The sequence below is a fragment of the Balaenoptera borealis genome, assembly GCF_965194805.1.
Source record: "Balaenoptera borealis genome assembly, chromosome: 6".
NCBI lineage: Eukaryota > Metazoa > Chordata > Mammalia > Artiodactyla > Balaenopteridae > Balaenoptera > Balaenoptera borealis.
In genome coordinates this window covers 44,691,848-44,706,512 of record NC_138863.1, presented here as the reverse complement: position 1 = coordinate 44,706,512, position 14,665 = coordinate 44,691,848, and the positions used below count along the sequence as shown (strand labels likewise).

Sequence of the window (14,665 nt, the reverse complement as noted above, 5' to 3'; positions counted from 1 at the left end):
TCATATCACTTCATATGTTTTCCTTCTTCTACTAACCATACCAATTAAATTTTATTTGTATAATCCTGCTTCTACTTTTAGTTTTCCTCCTAAATTGTTTCTTATGCCTAAATTAGTCTCCTTTTCCTAATGTGAAAGATTTTGGCATCTCTCCTTAAATTGCCTCTCTTTCATAATATTTTATTTCAAATGTCAGAAAGGTTTATGCTTTCCCTATAATGTGATTTATATTTTTTAAATTTAAAAACCACATTTAAAAACTTTCTTAATCAAAAGAACCAATTGAAATTTAGAAAATTTAGACTCAAATGTAAAATACTGAATACTAAACATTAAAATTTATATTAAAAATCTCAGTACTAGGAATTCCCTAGTGATCCAGTGGTTAGGACTCCACACTTTCACCAGTGAGGGCCCGGGTTCAATTCCTGGTTGGGAACTGAGATCCCACAAGCCATGCGGCATGGCCAAGAAATTAAAAAAATAAAATAAAATAAATTTTAAAAAAAATCTCAGTACTGAATTTCAGTCAACTAAGAGAACAACACTTATGAGGGGAAAAAAATAGTCTCTGCAAGAGGAAAGAAAAGGTGGACTTGAACACCATTTATTTCCAAAAAGGATTTTCAGTGGGTTACAGTTGAAGAACAAATGGAATGAGATCAAAACCATTAACGTAGAAAAAAATATTCAAATTAAATAGTAAAGGAAAGAGAAAGTGGAAGAATACAGGAAAGACAAAATGAAACTAATCTGAGTGGAGCGCTATAGGCAGAGTCAAAAGGAAGAAAGGAAGAAGCCCTAGAGTTGGGGGAAACTCTGTTGTTTGATCACCACAAAAGTTCTTCCCTCGTTTTCTCCTCCTCACTCATACTTTATGGGACAATGCACTAATAATTATTCCCACTGTCTGGACATCCTTCAGCTGGCCAAAATCTCCTTTTTTTTTTTTCCCCCGAAACAGTGACATAACTCCTGTACCCTACCACTTGTGTATATTCAATGCTTGGTATACTTAGTATTAAAGTCAGTAAGTATTGTGACTTTCTTGGGGTTAGTTTTACCTGTTTATCTATATCACCTAGAGTTGTGCCTAACCTAGAAGGCAATCTACAGTCTTCTGTAAATTTGAATGATGGCATTTTATTTAGCTCTCTTTCCCTTCAATTTCAAATCTGCTGATATTGACAAACCAATACTAGTCTTACTCCCCATGCAAAGGAGAGTCATGGGAAATAAAATTCAAAGTTCATTTGGAAACAGATTTTGAGGGGCCCTGAATATAAGGCTAAAGATGTTCAACTTTGGTAAGAGCAGCTGAAAGCTTTTGAGCAGGAAAATAAAATAATCAGAGCTGTACTTTAGGAATATTAGTTTAAAATTGTGTTGAAAATGAATTGAAATGAGTAAGAATAGAGATGGGGAGGTCAGTTGAAAAAAAAGTCAAACTGCTAAATTTCCATTTATGTTATGTCTAAATGTCTTAGTCATCTCATGTTCGTTATGTTCATTCAACATAGAAGAAGAAGAAGTTTCTTTAGGAGAACTTGAAGAAGAATTTGACATTCTTGAGGTGTAAAAATATATTATTTCTAAACTTAAACTCAATCAAAGTAAAATTTTAAAGCATATATTTTTATTTTCCATTTTCTAGTTCTAATATTTGCCAGTAAAATATGTTAGTGACTTTGGAGGATGACAAAACCATACTTAACAAGAATGTTGAGTTTATGGTGCACATGGACAAAAAGATGCTTTGAATTTATTTAATTTTATCTTGATTTTCATAACAGCAAATATTCTGATGTTTAGCCTGGGGGAAAATGCATATTTTGTTATCCTTCTTTGTAGATATTGTATGTTCCTTATACTTAACTGCTGTCCCTGTACTTTCTCCTGCATTCCACATGGGCCTAAATATTTCCAGATAACCTCTTGTTTTTTCTCTCTTTCCCAACCACCAAATATACTTCCTTTTCCCTTAATTTGGTTGATCCTGGCTAAGTGTTAAAGGAAAAGGAATTAGATTGAAAAAGTATATCAATGTGAATGATATAAAGATGCATGAAGGGGGAAAAACTATAATGTGAGTGACTTGGATATTTGGATTTTAAAAGGAATTAGTTGCCCTGAATTAATCTCTAATTGATTGAATTTCAGGCAGTTTAGGGATATACATTTTTTGGGGAAACTACCTACTCTTTTTTTTATTATTATTAATTTATTTATTTATGGCTGTGTTGGGTCTTCATCTCTGTACGAGGGCTTTTTCTAGTTGTGGCAAGCGGGGGCCACTCTTCATCGCGGTGCGCGGGCCTCTCACTATTGCGGCCTCTCTTGTTGTGGAGCACAGGCTCCAGATGCGCAAGCTCAGTAATTGTGGCTCACGGGCCCAGTTGCTCCGCGGCATGTGGGATCTTCCCAGACCAGGGCTCGAACCCGTGTCCCCTGCATTGGCAGGCAGATTCTCAACCACTGTGCCACCAGGGAAGCCCCTACCTACTCTTATATACATTTTAAGACTACCCCTAATACTACATTTTTCTTTTCCTTAAAGGAAGAAGAAACAGAAACTATAAGTGAAGATGGTAGTTCAAAAGAAGTACATGATATGTCAGTGAAATATATAAATTGCTTTTAAATTTATAACTTTTATTCAAATATAAGGCACATATGTTCTATATTTATGAATCAATAATACAGTATAATGTAAGGCTGTGGGCCTTGGAGTTGGACAGCTTCAGGATTGAATTCCAGCTCTGTTCATTACTAGCTATGTTACTATAGACTGTTTAACTTCTATGTGCTTCCTCTGTGTTGTATAGAGGTAATATTTACTTTGCAGAGATTTGTAAAGATTAAGTGAGAGGAAATGTAAAGCATCTAGTACAATGCCTACCACATAGTAGATACTCAGCAATTATTAGTGCCCATCCCTTATATCTTTTCATCTATTTCTGAAGGAAATTTTACATTAAAAAAAAAAATACAGCATTTTAAAAATGCTCGGTCTGTGCACCTAAGTATAACAAATGTATATCATTTTTGGTAAGTTACTCATCATAACAGTATCTATTCAGATGCCATCTTAATGATTAGATACTGACAATAATACTATGAATTTATAGTTAACTTTTTATTAAGCTAATGAAAGAGAGCCCCTGCATAGTTAAAAATAATTTATATTTTCTTTGAAGTTTGTTTTAGAATACGGATATTTTTGGTCTGATTATTTATAGTTCTTCAAAGAAAATAATGAGAACATTTTGAAGGTCCAACCCAAGCAACTCTGGAAATTTATTACATTTCTTTCTCCTTTTCTTCTCAAATTCTTCTCTCACTCACAACTCCATTTTAGAAACAGGTTACATCAACTGTCAATGACACAAAGTATCTTTCTAAGGTAGATCCCAAACTCTTGTTATTGTAAGACCTACTTGGGGTGGGTAAGTTTTATATATTTCCTGGGGCATATAAGTAATTAATGAAAGCTCCTATTCCAGCTTCTCCTTGTTTTGAATAAACAGATCATCTTTATTTCAACAAAAGCTTTAAGTGGCTGACAGTGTTGAAGAATTTGAAAGTTATATGTTTCCCAGAGATTTTACCATATCCTCTTTAGAACTCAGAATGGAATGAAATAGAAAAGTTAGAATAGGGACTAAAGCTCTTCGATGGTTCAGGGTAATAATAAAATAGCTAATATTCATTTAAAACTTACTATTTGCTAGATTCTATTCTAAACCATATATATGTGTGTATTTATCTACCTACCTATCTATCTATCTATATATAAATATATATACACACACACACATATAAATTAACTCAGAGAACTAGGTGTTGCCTGAATTGTAAGTACAGCTTATAGGTGACTTGAAATTAAAATGAGGACTGCTTTAAAAAAAGGCATCTCCACAAACATGTGCATCTATATACATGTAATCACTATTACACATTCCATGCAATCTCCCAAGTCAGGGTTATGAGAGCCATTTTAACACCTCCCTGATGATCTCGTCAGTTCTACTTCCTAAAATCTCCTGAGTCTCTTTTGTCTTCTCAGCCTCCAAGGCCACCGCCCTAGTTCAAACTCTAATCACTTTTGGCCTCAACCATTTTTAAAAACTTCTAGTCTCTTTTCCTCTAGTCCTAGCCACTTCTTGTCCATATTTCATGTTGCTACCAAAGAATCTTTCTCAAATAGAAATCTAATCAAATCACTCGCTTGATTATAATCAGTTACAAGTCAAATTTCTTAGCATGATATATCAAATACTTCATCGTCTGGCCTCTGTATCTCTTTTCAGCCTCATTTCCAATCATTTTTTCTCTAATACCCTGAACTTTGAAGTGCTAAATTACTTGAAGCTTTCCAGAATAAACCTGTTTTTCCTGCTTCTCTGTATATTCCTCTCTTTGGAATACGTCTTCAATTTCCTGCTACCTAATTCCTGCTCTACCACACGTCAATCCAAGGCCACCCATCAAACTTTTACTTATTCTTATCCTTCAAGACTCAGAATTAATGTTAATTCTTGAGAATTAATTTTTGGTCTCCCTGAGCAAATTGAACACTCACTCCTTGATGTGTTTTAATAGCAACTGTATATACTTTTACCATCCATGCTATCTCATTTATTTTTCACATTATATACTTTTTTATATATAGATCCTCTCTCTGAATACTATCTTTCCTTCATTTTCCCATGACCATACTTTTTTCTACTATATAAAACTATATAAATAGATTTCTATATAATATTATATATTACACATATAATATTGTAATGTATAATATATTAAGTCTATGTGTCTATGGTCCTTGTTAGATTTTGACACCCTGGAGGGTAAGGCCATCTTTTGTTTTTATCTTTATATGTCTTATAACATCCTGGTATATTGAAGTCACTAAATGAAATTTTACTTATTCATTTGACAGGTATTTGTTGAGGGCTTTTATATACCAGGAGCATTCTAGATGCTGACACAATAGCAGAGAACAAAGCACACCAAAGTCCTGGCCTTCATAGACCTTATTATATTCTATGCTTAATGATTGTATAATTAATGTAAACTTGCTAATATCCATTCATGAAGCAGAGTTTGCTCTTTTTGTGTGTGAGGTCGTTTATTTATGTTCCTCTAAATATTAATCTGAATTATTATATTCTAAATGTTAATCTGAATTAATGCTATTATATTCTTTTTTTCTTTTTTTAATAGTGTAAGAATACCTCAAAAAGTCTCCCTCAGGAGTATCTCATCAACGACAGATGAAGAGGTTAGGTAGGATTAAATTAACTGAGAAATTTGTCAACTTTCAGGGACTAAATGACAGAAGAGTACAATTTTTATTAATAGTTCACTATAAAATAGTTTTATAAGAATTTAAGCTACTCTTCTGACTTTTTCCTTAGAATCCCAAATGCTTTCCTTATTTTTATGTGTTTGTATATTTCTAAATATTATTTATGTTTCACAAAAGGAGAGCAGCCTTAAACTGTATGTACAGTTAAGACAGGGATTATTTACTACTGCTTGGTGGCACCTTATGGAGGTTGCTAGAAATTCTCCTGAACTTTATATTTGTTAATTAATTATTTCTAACATGTAAAAAATAATAGACTCTTTTGTGCTCACCACGTAGGTTTAATAAAGTTAGCCATATTTTCTTTAGCATTACCTACCTGGTAGCTTACTAGAAATGCAAAATCTCAGTACCACCCCTACCCTCAATCCTATTGAATCAGAATCTGCATTTTAACAAAATTCCCAAGTTATTTGAAACTTTGCTGTAAATCTTTTTAAAAAGAAAGATATATTTCCAGCTAAACTCCTCCTTTCCCACCCTATTCCCCTCCCTCTCTCACAAAAGGTAATAGCTATCCTAAAGGTGATATGTATTCTTCCTGTCCATATTTTTATATTTTTGTCACATAGGTTTGTATCCCTAATTATATATAATACATGAGCACACACACTGTTTTTAAACTTTATGAAAATATATAAACATAGATTTTTTCTGCAACTTTTTTCACTGAACAGTATTTTTGAGGTTTATCCATGTTTTGCTACTTAGGAAATTCTTATCTGCCCCAGTGTTATCAAGATTTTCTTTCATGTTTTCTTTTAAAAGTTTTACCACTTTGCTTTTCATATTTGTCAGAGGCACCAGACAATTAAGAAGATGATTTTATTCAAACTTTTACAGTAGGAACAATGTTCATTAGTGAGGAACATCTCAAAGTAAATGAAGGGGGCTTGGGGTTTTATAAAGACGGGTAAGCAAGGAAGTGATAATCATTGAGGGAGGGTGGAGGTGGGTCATACCAAGAATATGTGAGGGCAGTGTGGCCTTCTGTAGTTAGTCAGTTCTGGAAACACAAAAAGGTAAAGGGATTTCTCAGCTATCACTCCTTTTAGGGAACACAAGGCTCAGATAAAGTTCAACATTGTAGCACTTAAGAATTGAATTCATCTAGAATTTATTTTGTGTATATTCAAATATTTCTCTTGTTATCATATGGATTGTCATTTTTCATTTATCCTAATGATATTTATTATTACAGAGGTCCATCCTTTCTCCACTGATTTCTGAATTTCCTATTCTGTTTCATTAGTCTGTTTGTCTCAGAGTTAGTAAATAGTTTTTAGTTGTTATAGCTTTATAAAGTAAATCTGTTCTAAATGTTTTTGAAAGGAGTATCCAGTTGTTGGGTGCAGAGTTATACACACACACACACATACACCCCTTCATTAGATCAGTCTTGTTAAATTGTGTTGTTGACACAAACATACATGAATTTTTGTTTGTTTGTTTATTCTGTTAGTTACTGAGTACTGAAGGAGGCTGTTAAAATCTTGCACTGTGATTGTGGATGTTTCTCCTTCTGGTTCTGTCCATTTGTACTGTATGTATTGTGAGGCTATGTTATTAGATGCATACAAGTTTAGAAATGTTTTATGTTGCTGACTAATGTCTTACATAATACTCTTTATAGCTAGAAACAAATTTTGCCTTTAAATTTATTTCATTTGATATTAGTATAACTATGCCAACTTTTTGTTTCATTTTGTTAATATTTGTGGGCATTTTCCGTCTTTTTTGACCGTTTCTGTGTCCTTTAAAAAATCCTTTTATCTGGACTTTTGTTGTTGTTAAGTCTGAAAATCTTCTTTTAACTAGAAAACTTTGTCCATTAACAGTGGTAGTAATTATTGATATATTTAGCATATATGGTATTATATGTTTTTTCCCATCTTATTTTTTTTTTTTTTAATTTATTTATTTATTTTTAGCTGTGTTGGGTCTTCGTTTCTGTGCGAGGGCTTTCTCTAGTTCCGGTGAGCGGGGGCCACTCTTCATCGCGGTGCCCGGGCCTCTCACTATCGAGGCCTCTCTTTGTTGCGGAGCACAGGCTCCAGACGCGCAGGCTCAGTAGTTGTGGCTCACGGGCCCAGTTGCTCTGCGGCATGTGGGATCTTCCCAGACCAGGGCTCGAACCCATGTCCCCTGCATTGGCAGGCAGATTCTCAACCACTGTGCCACCAGGGAAGCCCCCATCTTATTTTTGTGCTTTCTATTTGTCCTGCTTTTTTCTGTTTCTCTCTCCCTCTCACTGTAACTTCTATAGATTAATTGAAGTTCTTTGTTTCTTTTCCTTGTTTCAGTGGGAGGTTTTTATTCATTTGTTTTCCTCCTGTACTAATTTGAAAGTTATATTGTTTCTATTTTTGTTTTCCTGCTTAAAGTACCTCTGGAAAATCTACATTTAGATATACAGAAAGCCATATGGCTTAGAATAGAGGATAGAGCTGAAAATTCATACTTGAAGTAATAGTTGTATAAGTGAAACCTTGGGTGTAGATAATTTATTCAAAGATTATACTGAGAGGGAGAAAATTTGGAATTAAATTTATTTAGAAAATAAGAATGGAACCCTAGCCAACACTAATATTTTAAGGAATAGAATGAAACCATAAAGATTATTGAGAAGAGGCAGCCAAAGAGATGTTGCAGAGTCAGGGGAGACTACAGTGGTCTCAGAAGCCAAGGGAAATGATAATTTCAGGAAGGAGGGAGAAGTCAGTATTAAATGCTTAAGAGAGGTCGAGTAACATAAGGATTGCAAAATATCCTTTAGTTTCAGCAGTTTAGATTGTTGGTGATCTTAGCAGGAGCACTTTCAGTAGAGTAGAAAAAACATATCTATTATAGTGAGCTGGCAAGTTTATGAGAAAAGAAAGAAGAGTGTACACATGAAGTATTACATGATGAAGATAAAGTATGTTAGCTAAAGTGGGATATGAAGCCAAGTGAGAATTTTTGTTTTTAACATGTGAAAAAAAACTTTAAACATATTTATATATTAGGAAAGAGTCATAGAGAAGAATGGGTAAAGGTGCAGAAGAGAGAGAATCAATTTTTTCTTTTTCTTTTTTTTTTAAATTAATTTTTATTAGAGTATAGTTGCTTTACAATCTTATGTTAGATTCTTTCTGTACAGTAGAGTGAATCAGTCATACATATACATATATCTACTCTTTTTTAGCTTTCCTTCCCATTTAGGTCACCACAGAGCACTGAGTAGAGTTACCTGTGCTATACAGTAGGTTCCCATTAGTTATCTATTTTATACATAGTAGTGTATATATGTCAGTCCCAGTCTCCCAGTTCATCCCACCCTGCCCTTCCCCACCTTGGTAACTGTAAGTTTGTTCTCTGTATTTGTGACTCTATTTCTGCTTTGCAAATAAGTTCTTTTCTACCATTTTTCTAGATTCTACATATAAGTGATATTATATGATATTTGTTTTTCTCTTTCTGACTTACTTCACTCTGTATGACAGTCTCTAGGTCCATCCACGTCTCTGCAAATGGCACTATTTCGTTCCTTTTTTAATGGCTGAGTAATATTCCATTGTATGTATGTACCACATCTTCTTTATCCATTCCTCTGTCAGTGGGCATTTAGGTTGCTTCCATGTCCAGGCTTTTGTAAATAGTACTGCAGTGAACATCAGGGTGCATGCATCCTTTCAAATTATGGTTTTCTTCAGATATATGCCTAGGAATAGGATTGCTGGGTCATATGGTAGCTCTATTTTTAGTTTTTTAAGGAACCTCCATACTGTTCTCCATGGTGGCTGTACCAATTTACGTTCCCACCAACAATGGAGGAGATTTCCCTTTTCTCCACACCCTCTCCAGCATTTATTGTTTGTAGATATTTTAATGATGGTCATTCTGACTGGTGTGAGGTGATACCTCATTGTAGTTTTGATTTGCATTTCTCTAATAATTAATGATGTTGAGCATCTTTTCATGTGTTTGTTGGCCATCTGTGTATCTTCTTAGGAGAAATGTCTACGTAGGTCTTCTGCCCGTTTTTTGATTGGGCTGTTTGTTTTTTGATATTGAGCTCCATGAGCTGTTTGAATATTTTGGAGATTGATTCCTTGTCAGTTGCTTCATTTGCAAGTATTTTCTCCCATTCCAAGGGTTGTCTTTTCATTTTGTTTATGGTTTCCTTTGCTGTGCAAAAGCTTTTAAGTTTAATTAAGTCCCATTTGTTTATTTTTGTTTTTATTTTCATTACTCTAGGCGATGGGTCAAAAAAGATTTTGCTGTGATTTATGTCAAAGAGTGTTCTGCCTATATTTTCCTCTAAGAGTTTTATAGTATCCAGCCTTACATTTAGGTCTTTAAGCCATTTTGAGTTTTATTTTTGTGTATGGTGTTAGGGAGTGTTCTAGTTTCATTCTTTTACATGTAGCTGTCCAATTTTCCCAGCACCACTTATTGAAGAGACTGTCTTTTCTCCATTGTATATTCTTGCCTCCTTTATCATAGATTAGGTGGCCATAGGTCGTGGGTTTATCTCTGGACTTTCTATCCTGTTCCACTGATTCATATTTCTGTTTTTGTGCCAGTACCATACTGTCTTGATTACTGTAGCTTTGTAGTGTAGTCTGAAGTCAGGGAGCCTGATTCCTCCAGCTCTGTTTTTCTTTCTTAAGATTGCTTTTGCTATTCAGGGTCTTTTGTGTTTCCATACAAAGAATAAAATTTTTTGTCCTAGTTCTGTGAAAAATGCCCTTGGTAATTTGATAGGGATTGCACTGAATCTGTAGATTGCTTTGGGTAGTACAGTCATTTTCACAATATTGATTCTTCCAGTCCAGGAACATGGTACATCTCTCCATCTGTTGGTGTCATCTTTGATTTCTTTCATCAGTGTGTTATAGTTTTCTGAATGCAGGTCTTTTGCCTCCTTTGGTAGGTTTATTCCTAGGTATTTTATTCTTTTTGTTGCTATGGTAAATGTGATTTTTTCCTTAATTTCTCTTTCTGATCTTTCATTGTTAGTGTATAGGAATGCAAGAGATTTCTGTGCATTAATTTTGTATCCTGCAACTTTACCAAATTCATTGATTAGCTCTAGTAGTTTTCTGGTGGCATCTTTAGGATTCTCTATGTATAGTATCATGTCATCTGCAAACAGTGACAGTTTTACTTCTTCTTTTCCAATTTGGATTCCTTTTATTTCTTTTTCTTCTCTGATAGTTGTGGCTAGGACTTCCAAAACTGTTGAATAAAAGTGGCAAGAGTGGACATCCTTGTCTTGTTCCTGATCTTAGAGGAAATGCTTTCAGCTTTTTGCCATTGAGTATGATGTTAGCTGTAGGTTTGTCATAAATGGGCTTTAAAATGTTGAGGTAGGTTCCCTCTATGCCCACTTTCTGGAGAGTTTTTTTTATCATAAATGGGTGTTGAACTTTGTCAAAAATTTTTTCTGCGTCTACTGAGATGATTATATGGTTTCTATTCTTCAATCTGTTAATGTGGTATATCACATTGATTGATTTGCGTGTGTTGAAGAATATTTCCAACCCTGGGATAAATCCCACTTGATCAGGGCCTGTGATCCTTTTAATGTGTTGTTGGATTCGGTTTGCTGGAATTTTGTTGAGGATTTTCGCATCTATGTTCATCAGTGATGTTGGCCTGTAATTTTCTTTTTCTGTGATATCTTTGTCTGGTTTTGGTATCAGGGTGATACAGGCCTTGTAGAATGAGCTTGGGAGTGTTCCTTCCTCTGCAGTTTTTTGGAAGAGTTTCAGAAGGGTAGGTGTTAACTCTTCCCTAAATGTTTTATAGAATTAGCCTGTGAAGCCATCTGGCCCTGGACTTTTGTTTGTTGGAAGACGTTTTTTTTCCAGCTTTAGCATGCTTTTATTTACTTGGTTCAATTCGTTATTTTTAACAACAAAATAAGCACCTGTCAATCACCACTCACAACACAGCTAAGTCCTTAACAATAATTACCATTTGTTATAGTCCTTCCCACCATAGCATCTCCAAGCTTATACTCAAAATTACCTTGCTTTCCATGTTGTATAGTTTTATTGTATCTATTCAAATTCCCATAATGTATCTTTATTTTATTTGCATTTAACTGTATTCAAAGGGTATCATACTGTATACAGTGTTTGGGGACTTATTTTTTATTTTTTTACTTAATATTATTTCTGGTACCTTTTTAAACTGCATATTCTACTGTGAAGACCCATCCATATTTTTCATTTGCTCATTCTCTTGGTTGCATCATCATATTCCATGGAGTATGATGGAACTGTAGAGTACATTCTACAGTTTATTCACCCGGGTTCCTATGTTGGCATTGGGTTGCTGTCAGGGGTGTGCTCTGGTGAATGGCACTGGTTTTTTAGTCCACTCGGGCTGCCTATCACAGACTACCACAGACTGGGTGGCATAGAGAAATTTATTGCTAATAGTTCTGGAAGCTGGAAGTCCAATAACACTAGGACTTAACACAAGGCACTAGCAGATTTGGTGTCTGGGGAGAGCCTGCTTCCTGGTTCATAGACAGCTGTCTTCTTGCTGTGTCCTCACATGGTGTGAGGTGAGGAAGTTCTTTGGGGTCCCTTTTATTAGGGCACTAATCCCATTCATGAGGGCTCCACCCTCATGACCTGATCACCTCCCAGAGGCCTCACTGCCTAACACCATCAGATTGGGGGTTAGGATTCAACCTAACCTAATTTAACCTAATTTAGGGGGACACAGACATTCAGTCCATAGCAGTGCTGCTCTGAACATGTGTCCTATTACCCAGGGGTGAGGACATCTCTTATGCACATTGTTGGAAGATTTTTAATCACAGTTTCAATTTCCATACTTGTGATTGGTCTGTTCATACTTTCTGTTTCTTCCTGGTTCAGTCTTGGAAGGCTGTATCTTTCCAAGAATTTGTCTATTTCTTCTAGGTTGTCCTTTTTTTAAAAAAAATTTTTAAATTTTTGGCTGCGTTGGGTCTTCATTGCTGTATGCGGGCTTTCTCTAGTTGTGGTGAGTGGGGGCTGCTCTTCGTTGCAATATGTGGGCTTCTCATTGCAGTGGCTTCTCATGTTGCACAGCACAGGCTCTAGGCGCACGGACTTCACTAGTTGTGGCACGCGGGCTCAGTAGTTGCGGCTCATGGGCTCTAGAGCACAGGCTTAGTAGTTGTGACACACGGGCTTTCTTGCTCCACAGCATGTGGGATCTTCCTGGACCAGGGCTTGAACCGTGTCCCCTGCATTGGCAGGTGGATTGTTAACCACTGCACCACGAGGGAAGCCCATAGGTTGTCCATTTTATTGACATATAGTTGCTTGATCTCTTATTATCCTTTGTATTTCTGTGGTGTCTGTTGTAACTTCTCTTTTTTCATTTCTGATTTTATTGATTTGAGTCCTCTCCCATTTTCTCTTGATGAGTCTGGCTAAAGGTTTATCAATTTTGTTTATCTTCTCAAAGAAACAGCTTTCAGTTTCATTGATCTTTGCTATTGTTTTCTTCGTTTCTATTTCATTTATTTCTGCTCTGATCTTTATTATTTCTTCCCTCCTACTAACTTTGGGTTTTCTTTGTGCTTCTTTCTCTAGTTGCTTTAAGTCTAAGGATAGGTTGTTTATTTGAGATTTTTCTTGTTTCTTGAGGTAGGATTGTATTGCTGTAAACTTCCCTCTTAGAACTGCTTTTGCTGCATCCCATAGGTTTTTGGATTGTTGTGTTTTCATTGTCATTTGTTTCTAGGTATTTTTTGATTTCCTCTTTGATTTCTTCAGTGATCCATTGATTGTTTAGTAACATATTGTTTAGCCTCCACGTGTTTGTTTTTTACTGTTTTTTTCCTGTATAGTAAGTCCCCTTCATACGAACCTTCAAGTTGCGAACTTTCAAAGATGCGGATGTGTGTTCCATCAATGTCAGGCATGAGAGAAATTACAGCTTGCCTTCCATCTCCTGTTGCTGATGATCCTTCAGCTCTACCATCTCCCACCTCCTCTCCCTCCTCCAGTCAGTAACTTCTTGCCTGTTCACTCAATAGCACCTCCCGTATGCCAGCAAGGGAAAAAACAACAAGTAACATACAAGAGAATTCCCATAAGGTTATCAGCTGATTTTTCAGCAGAAACTCTGCAGGCCAGAAGGGAGTGGCAGGATATATTTAAAGTGATGAAAGGGAAAAACCTACAACCAAGATTACCCAGCAAGGATCTCATTCAGATTTGACAGAGAAGTCAAAAGTTTTACAGACAAACAAAAGCTAAGAGAATTCAGCACCACCAAACCAGCTTTACAAGAAATGCTAAAGGGACTTCTCTAGGCGGGAAACATAAGAGGAGAAAAAGACCTACATAAACAAACCCAAAACAATTAAGAAAATGACAATAGGAACATACATATCAATAATTATCTTAGGGACTTCCCTGATGGTGCAGCAGTTAAGACTCCACGCTCCCAACGCAGGGGGCCGGGTTCGATCCCTGGTCAAACTAGATCCCACATGCATGCCACAACTAAGAGTTTGCATGCCACAACTAAGGAGCCCACCTGCTGCAACTAAGGAGCCAGCCTGCTGCAACTAAGACTGGTGCAACCAAATAAAATAAAATCTTAAAAAATAATAATTACCTTAAATGTAAATGGATTAAATGCTCCAACCAAAAGACACAGATGAGCTGAATGGATACAAAAGCAAGACCTGTATATATACTGTCTACAAGAGAGAATCATTAATAGACTAAGATAGAGATGGGATTCAACAGGGTAGGAGGGGATAAAATAGGAAGTGATTACAGGAATGGAGTATTGAGGACCACTTTCTATCCAAGGTCAGGTACATACCCTAGCTATGTTTAATTGTGGAGTGCTGTATGTCATATAGTGCCTTTACTTTGGGAAAACATTTTAACTACTAGCAGAGGAAGAACAGATTTTAGCATTTTTTTTTCTCATTTTTCTTCATGACTGTCCAGCTTCTTTACAGTACTTTTAACTAGCCCTGGCTGTGAGAAATGGAGATTTCTCTTTACACCTCAGTCATGTAGGGTCCCAAGAGATTTAATTATTCTTCTCAATTAGGCCGTGCATTGTGCCCAAGTACCTATGAACATGAAACCTACAGTGGTTCTAGATGATACCATTTATTCGTTTTTCTTTGTAGAGAACTGGGCTTATCATATATAAAACCCTGCTTCTGGAGGTGTAAGAATCAGGCTGAGCTGCCATTGTTTCAATATCACTTATATTTCATGTCAGGGTTATTGGGCTTTACTTGGCAACTGTTAATTCTAAGAATTTAAAGAATTC

The 14,665-nt window shown here is 35.7% G+C and overlaps 1 protein-coding gene across 4 annotated transcripts in view; it reads left to right on the top strand.

Moving 5' to 3' along the window:
* Positions 1 to 14,665, top strand: part of LOC309631227 (small membrane A-kinase anchor protein) — a 297,357-nt gene that overhangs the window by 14,609 nt on the left and 268,083 nt on the right. Inside the window, exons 3-4 of one of the 4 annotated variants that reach the window (XM_082397459.1) lie at positions 2,558 to 2,613; positions 5,227 to 5,284. The exons of 2 other annotated variants lie outside the window; for them this stretch is intronic. In XM_082397459.1, the coding sequence (XP_082253585.1) occupies positions 2,558 to 2,613; positions 5,227 to 5,284 (114 nt within the window). The remainder of the gene's footprint in view (positions 1 to 2,557; positions 2,614 to 5,226; positions 5,285 to 14,665) is intronic. One more of the 4 variants, XM_082397456.1, reaches the window with a different exon arrangement.